Source organism: Helianthus annuus, chromosome 6 (assembly GCF_002127325.2).
Source record: "Helianthus annuus cultivar XRQ/B chromosome 6, HanXRQr2.0-SUNRISE, whole genome shotgun sequence".
Classification (NCBI taxonomy): Eukaryota; Viridiplantae; Streptophyta; class Magnoliopsida; order Asterales; family Asteraceae; genus Helianthus; species Helianthus annuus.
In genome coordinates this window covers 64,525,155-64,532,906 of record NC_035438.2, presented here as the reverse complement: position 1 = coordinate 64,532,906, position 7,752 = coordinate 64,525,155, and the positions used below count along the sequence as shown (strand labels likewise).

At 31.6% G+C, this 7,752-nt stretch overlaps 1 protein-coding gene across 1 annotated transcript; it reads left to right on the top strand.

Moving 5' to 3' along the window:
- The first annotated feature begins 934 nt into the window (after nucleotides 1–934).
- On the top strand, nucleotides 935–6,309 carry LOC110939785 (probable carboxylesterase 18). Its single transcript, XM_022181349.2, has 3 exons — nucleotides 935–1,580; nucleotides 5,057–5,476; nucleotides 6,150–6,309. The coding sequence occupies exons 1-3, from the start codon at nucleotides 990–992 to the stop codon at nucleotides 6,153–6,155; spliced, it is 1,017 nt and encodes a 338-aa protein (XP_022037041.1). The 5' UTR covers nucleotides 935–989; the 3' UTR covers nucleotides 6,156–6,309.
- The last annotated feature ends 1,443 nt before the right edge of the window (nucleotides 6,310–7,752 follow it).

Below are 7,752 nucleotides of genomic sequence, written 5' to 3'. Positions count from 1 at the left end.
CGGATAACAAAGGTGAAAGAGAAGTTGGAATGATTGGCGAGACACCACCGACCACCGCCGCCGTCGCTGCATCTAGCGGCTCTACCGCCGCCGCACACCACACTTTCTCTGATCTGTCCCTCTCTCCGTCTCTTCTTGTTCTGCCGCCACGCCGCCGCCGTGCGTGGCGACTCTCTTTCTGGTTCCATTAACCGACGTAGGGGGGTTTGATTGTTTGTCGATGAAGGGGTGTGGTGTGGTTTGTTGTCTGGTCGGGTTACGCAACACCGGAGCGCCGGTTAATCGGCTCCGGCAGCTGTCTATCTGTGTTTGTGTTGTTTGCTGTTTTCAGGCGGTGGCAAAGAGGACGACGAGAACGACGATGGTTCTGCGCGACGGAGACTGGCGGCGGCCGGTGATGGTGGAGGGTGGAGGAGGGTGATGGTGGGTGGAGGTTGAAGATGAAGTGTGGTGGTGGGGTTTTATAAATAAAAATTAAGAAGATGCCCGGATAGTCCCTATGGTTTGGCCTTTTAAGGAAAGGGTATTTTTGTCATTTCACACAATCTTAACAGAGAAAACAAACTGAAGTTAGACTCAGGGACTATCCGGGAACAAAAAATGAAAAGTTGGGGACTATTCAGGTAGTTTTAGAAAGTTGGGGACTATAGGTGAAAAAAGGCGAAACCACAGGGACTATCCGGGCATTTTTCTCTTATTATTATTATTATTATTATTATTATTATTATTATTATTTTTTGTTTTGAGCTTCTATGATTGACCCTTTCCAATGTTCATTTTAAAATTTTTGATGAATCAAAGTTTACGTTCATGATTTTCCATATAATACGTCTTGAACAAGATCATAAAATATATCCTTCAAAAACATGCCATCACATGAACCATTTGACCAATAATAATCAATTGTTTATTTTGCATTATAAATATTTGAATTTTGATTGGTTTACCCACACACATAATTACCTTCATTATTTTTCTCTCATCTAACAATGGAAGCTGCAGCCGAAACTCCAAAATCTCTGTCCCTACCCTGGACAACACGAATTACACTTTGGTTACTCGACATCGGACTCAACTTAGTTATGCGGAAAGACGGCACAGTGAACCGCGGTCTTCTCAAACTCGTACCTCTGACACCGCCATCATCTGAACCGATCAACGGTGTCAAGACATACGATGTAGTGGTGGATCCAACTCGCAATCTCTGGTTCCGCGTATTTGTCCCCACACAGTACACTGTAGAAGATCTTCCTGTGATGGTGTTCTGTCATGGAAGTGGATATATTGTCGCCTCCGCGGACACACAGTTGTATGACGATTTTTGTCGCAAGTTAGCGAGAGAATTGCATGTGATAGTTGTTTCTGTTGATTATCGTCTTGCACCGGAGCATCGACACCCTGCTCAACATGAAGATGGGCTTGATGTACTCAAGTTTCTAGACATTGAAGAGAACAGGTCAAAATGGTTACCGGGCAATGCAAATATTTCACAATGCTTTATCGCGGGTGATAGCGCTGGCGGAAACATGGCTCATCATGTTGCTGTAAGAGCCTCCCAGTTCAACTTCCAACAACTCCAGGTACACAATACATCTTGACTTTGTTTGAGACATCACCTAGATCATCGGTTGCTAAAGAAAGAATGGTCAAGTATTTTGTTGACCAGAAATTAATGGTCAATAATATGCAATTTGTAGTAAAACTAGGGGTTTGCCCCGCCCGCGTTCCGGGACACTAAGCTGAATATTTCTCTACCATAACATGTACGTCCGTGTTTTGGTTACCTGTACATACTACTTATAACACGATCTCAAAAAAATTACACTGAGTCAACCAAATAAATTAAAACACTATTATACTTTTGCTTAAGGAAAACAAAAACGATAGAAAACTATAATTTTAAACTGGGGCCAAAATTGTAATTTTTAAGGATAAATGAGCGTGTGCCAGAAAGTCGTCTGGCACGAATAAAAATTACACCGAGTCAAACAATTAAAATAAAGCACCACAACAATTTTCTAAATAAAAAAAAAACTAAAACCATGACATGACTATAATTTTACATTTGAGACAAAATCGTAATTTGATTGGGAAAGCAAAGAAAAACGATTACAAAATTGTAAATTTAAATTGAGGGCCAAATCGTAATTTGGCTGGGAGGGAAAAAACAAAAATAATAGCAAAACTGTAAATTTAAACAGGTGAAAATCGTAATTTTTAACCGAAGGAAAAATTGTAATTTTTAGTTGGGGGGCAAAAGCATAATTTTATTTTGAACTGGGGTTAAAAATTTAATTTTGAACTGATTGCAAAATCGTAATTTTAAAGCGGTGATAAAATCGTAAATTGATTGGGCCAATGGGGGAGTTCCAGGCCTGGCACTACTCCTCCATCTTGTGTTTGTAGTTATACACTAAGGGCAAAAGCGTAATTTGTTTGGGAAAGCAAACAAAACGATGACAAAAATGTAAATTTAAATTAAAGGTAAAATCATAATTTACCTGAGTGTTTGTAGTTATACAGTGGGGGCAAAAGCGTAATTTGTCTGAGAAAGCAAACAAAACGATGACAAAAATGTAAATTTAAATTGAGGGTGAAATCGTAATTTACCCGAGAGGAAGAAAACAAAACTAATAGCGAAACTGTAAATTTAAACGGGGTAAATTCGTAATTTTTAACCGAAGACAAAATTGTAATTTTTCATCGGGGGCAAAAGCATAATTTTATTTTGAACTGGTGATAAAATCGAAATTTTAAAGCGGGATAAAATTGTAAATTGGTATGACCCAAAAAGTCAAAAAGCAAGGAAAAAAATAATAATATTTCACTGTTCATCCGATTTCCTAAATGTTATAGAGTTACTAATACTAATTAATATATTCCTGTTCAAGAGAAAAGAAAGGACCGGAATTATAGTATAATTAACCTAGAAAAATAGGGAGTTTTTTCTCAAAAGAGTGTGGGTGAAAAAAATATTTATCAAATTGGTGTTGTTGAAAAACTATTTACTAAAATGGTGTTTTTTCTACAACTAACTTGTCTCTCTCCAAATCTATGGCCTTTATAGTTTTGAGAGATCTGATGGAACTGTGCAGTTATTCTTTTAGATCTTTTTTATTTTTTAGATTTTTTTTATTTTTAGAATTCTTTTAGATTTTTTAGATCTTTAGAATTTTTTTATGTTTTTAGATTTTTTGAATTTTTTTTATTGTACATTTGATCAAAATATATTTATTCCTTATTAGATTAGTTACTAATTATTTGATGGACGTAATTATCCTTATTATCTAATCAAGGGTTTCCATTTGGATGTATATAAGGAGAGATAACTAGAGAGATAAAGATCACACAATTACAATAACATCAAGAACTCACGAATTCGTTTATACTCTCTCTCTCTCTCTCTCTCTCTCTCTCTCTCTCAAACGTGTTCATCAAAAACCTTTGAAAGCATGTGTTTTTATTTTATTTAATGACAATTCGATTAATGCAAATTAAATTTTCCGATCCGCGAGTATTCGCGGGTTATAACCTAGTTGAATAACATATAAGTTCAATAAAAGAAACATATTTTGGAAAGAAAAAAAGTATAAAATTTATAACAATAATATTTTTTGATTCTTTGGAAAATTATTTTTGTTTTGTTTATTTTGAATTTAGATTTTATTGTTTACAATTAACTGATCCTATGTTTTTTTTATCGAACCTGATTTTTAATTTTACTTTTATTTTTGTCTTGGTGTATTTTTTTTAGAACTTGAATGCACTAAGTGAAATAACGAAAGTTATAATCGTAAACAATGAACGTAAACGAACAAATCGAAGCAAACAAATATAAATGAACAAATGTGAAATGTATCCATGTAATCAAACGAATATAAATGAATGTATGATCATTTGAAGCTCAAATTTTAAAGTTCAAGATCGGCTTGCGAGTAGTTTTTCAATCTTAAGCTTGACTCTATATTATTTATTAATTACTTTAAATAAAGTTTTAATAACTGTATATATTTTAATTATAATTTATATATCCAAAATAATATATATTTCTCACCAACATTTTATTTTTAAATTATTATTATTGAATAAAATGTATAAAACAAATTAAATAAAGCTATACAAAAAACATGCTCATTTAGATTCACGCAACAACTTGAATTCAAGCTCATATATTAAACAACCTTATTTTAATTGTAGATTCGAATTTGTGAAAAAGCTCGTTGAAGCTCAAATTAGTACGACCTTTTAGCGATCTCAAATTACTCATGGGTAACTGCCTCGTTTACTCTTAAAAAAATGTAAACACATAATTACAACCTATTCAAAACTGGAAGTTTATTCATCGTAATAATTGAAAAATAAAAACAAAAGCTAAGATATTAAAACTGAAAAGAAAAATATTAAATTATAAATAATAGTCAAAAGATTGAAAAGAAAAATGAAATTCAAAACAAGCGATTAAATTCATTTTTTTATGTAAACCAAATAAAACCTATTTTTCAAACTTAAAAAAAAAGTCTATTTTTCAAATTATTAAAATATTAATGTTATATATTTTATATTTTATATTGTGTTTTCCAAAAATATGTTTGTTTTAATGAAGATATAGGTTATCCAATAAGATTTAGAGAGAGAAAAGCAAGTTGTAAAGAAAACACTATTTTAGTAAATAGTTTTTTAGCAACACCAATTTGGTAAATATTTTTTCCACCCACACTCTTTTAGAAAAAAACTCAAAAAGAGGGTGATCTCACTTAAAAGAAAATTAATATGGTAACTATTAATATTAGTGTAAACTTATTGTTTAAGATTTGTTTGATTCCTTATACAAGTAAACCAATGTGTGTTATAATTGTGTTAGATTTTTGTTTGGTTCTAGACACGGATAAAGGAGTATTGTTTATAATAACCAAAGAAGAAAAAAGGGGCTCGAAATTTTATTTCGCGTCGGGCCTTCAAAAAGCTTGGAGATTATATATCCAATTAAACAAAAACTTGAAACACCATAATTGAATTATGATAATCCCTTGCTGATGAAAAGTATAATGTTTTGAAGGTAGTTGGGCTGGTGTCGATTCAACCATTCTTTGGCGGGGAGGAGCGTATAGGTTCTGAGATACGACTGAATGGAACCGCACCTATCCTGACACTAAAGCAGACAGATTGGTTCTGGAACGCATTCTTGCCGCTAGGTGAACCCTACAATCGGGACCATCCTGTGGTCAATGTTAGTGGTCGCTATGCTGTGGACATATCAAAAATGGATTTACCACCGACCATTGTGGTTGTGGCAGGGTTTGATATTCTCCGGGACTGGCAAATAAGGTACTATGAGTGGCTCAAGAAATCCGGGAAAGAAGTGTACCTGATGGACTACCCAAACATGTTTCACGGTTTCTGCCTCTTACCGGATTTGCCGGAATCTAATCAACTTATATCGGAAGTGAAGGACTTCATTCACAATGTCTTAAATAAGGTATTCACAGCTCTGATACGTAATTTAAAACAGATGACGCTAAGCTTACCTCTTTTATAAACTTGAGAGCGTGACCAATATTATTCTGCTCAGATGGGGGATAATGTTTAGTAATATGGGGTACGACATAGCACCCTTTTTAAAGGTATAAAACAATAGATATTAAAAAAAAAACACTACATTCACATGCATTTATCTTAAAACTATTTTACAACTTTAAAATTATAAAAAGTTAAATTATTCTAAAAAACTTACATCATTAGATCATGCGTAACAGATATTATAGGGCGTAAGAGGCTTAATAGGAGCATGAAGAGTGAGAGGCATTTTAGTATAACACCAGATAAAAAAGAAAAAAAATTGGAAAATAATGATTGAAAGGGATTAAAAGTGTTAAGTGTTACACACTTCTTAAAAGGGTTTATGATACTGACATGACGGATAATAGCCTCTAAAAATAGTCTTTTGAAACTTTATAGTTACTATGTAGAGAGAGAGAGAGAGAGAAAAAGAGCGATAGAGACCCACATATATTATAAATGACTAATCAGCTCACATAATTTTTATATTTAAAATTTTGATGAATTTTTTATACACATGTTGGTTTTTGTTTTTGTGTTTTAAACCATTTCTTTTTTATACTTATTCCGTGTGTTGATCGGTAACCTTACAGATTTAGAAGATGGAAAGGAAGCTTGAAACAATCGTCTGTATATGTTATTTCGTTTGACTTCTTCTTTGTTTTAAATTAAATTTTATGTTATTTTGTTTGATTCCTTCTTTGACTTAAAATGAATATAGTTATTGCTTTTAAGCTTAATTGTTTTGTTTGATTTCTTCTCACAATAGCTCTTTCTTCTATTATGCAATATAACAAATTTAATTATAGAGTAAACTGTCAAAATGGTTGTTGAGGTTTGGTCACTTTTGATATATTAGTCAAAAACTCAAACCTTTTGAATCTGGGTACCTATGGTTTCAATTTTGTTGCCATTTTCATCCAATATCAAAATCTGGTCAGATTTTTTAGTTAACAACCAACTTTTCTGGCTTTTTCCTCCCTTTTAATGAAGGGCAAAATGGTCTTTTAAGGTTTTATTATAACAAACTAAAAAAATCTGACCATTTTGCCCTTAATTAAAAGAAGGAAAAAGACAAAAAAAATGAGATGTTAACTGAAAAATCTGACCAAATTTTGTTTTTAGATGAAAATGGCAACAAAATTGAAACCACATGACCCAGATTCAAAATGTTTGAGTTTTTGACTAAAGTAGCAAAAATGACCAAACCTCAGGGACCATTTTGGCAGTTTACTCTTAATTATATGTTAATTTGTTAGATTAGATAATTATGTTATGTAAGTTTTAGGTAATGCAATTATAACTAATTATTAGATATTTATCTGGCTTCAATATCATTTATTCGGTATAAATGTAATTTATTCCATACTAGTGCTAATACCCGTAGGTTTCACAAAATAATATGTTTTTTGAAGTATTAACAAAAAACATTATACTTTTATGATGACCATAACGAAATTCTCTGAAAGAAATTGGAGTAAATTACTATTTTAACCCTTGTGGTTTAGCCAGTTGAACTATTTTAGCCTAAAAGGAATCTTTTAACATAATAGACCCCAAGGTTGTATTTTATAATGGTTTTGACCCCTGACACTAACTTTGTTACATTTTATGTAGCTAAGTGTAAGGGTAATTAGGTAATTATATACCTTAGGGGTTGTTTTTTATAATTACAAAGTTCTTTTAATATTTAAGAGATTATTAATGCAATTACTCAATTTTTTTTATCATTTCATTATTTTAACGATCATTATTTAACAAATGTTTTATATATACAAATAAATATGTATTTTCATTAAGCGTTTGTTTTTATAAACGCCTTTTTTAAAATCATTTTTAACCTTTTTTAGACCGTCTATCGTTTTTAAAATTATTCATTTTTAAACCGCTTGTTTATAAAAATCATTCTTTTTAAAGTTGTTTGTCTTTTAAAGTTTTTCTAAACGATTCATTTTATACTGTTCTTTTTAAAATCTTTTTTTTTTTTACTTTTTGAAACAATTTGTTATTATAAGTTGTTAACTTTTAAAATCATTTCTTTTTAATCCGTTACTTTTAGACCCGTTTTTGAAATCGTTCATTTTTAAACTTTGTATTCAGTTTACTTATAGTCGTTAGCGAAAAAAACTTCAGAAAATGAACAATTTCAAAAATCGAAGGAATTTATTTAAAAAACAAAGATTAAAAAATGATGCT

Bases quoted from the DNA above. Each gene is read 5' to 3' on its own strand.
- LOC110939785 (XM_022181349.2), top strand. From the start codon at position 990: ATGGAAGCTGCAGCCGAAACTCCAAAATCTCTGTCCCTACCCTGGACA. The intron at 1,581-5,056 runs GTACACAATACA...AATGTTTTGAAG, and splicing joins TCAACTTCCAACAACTCCAG to GTAGTTGGGCTGGTGTCGAT.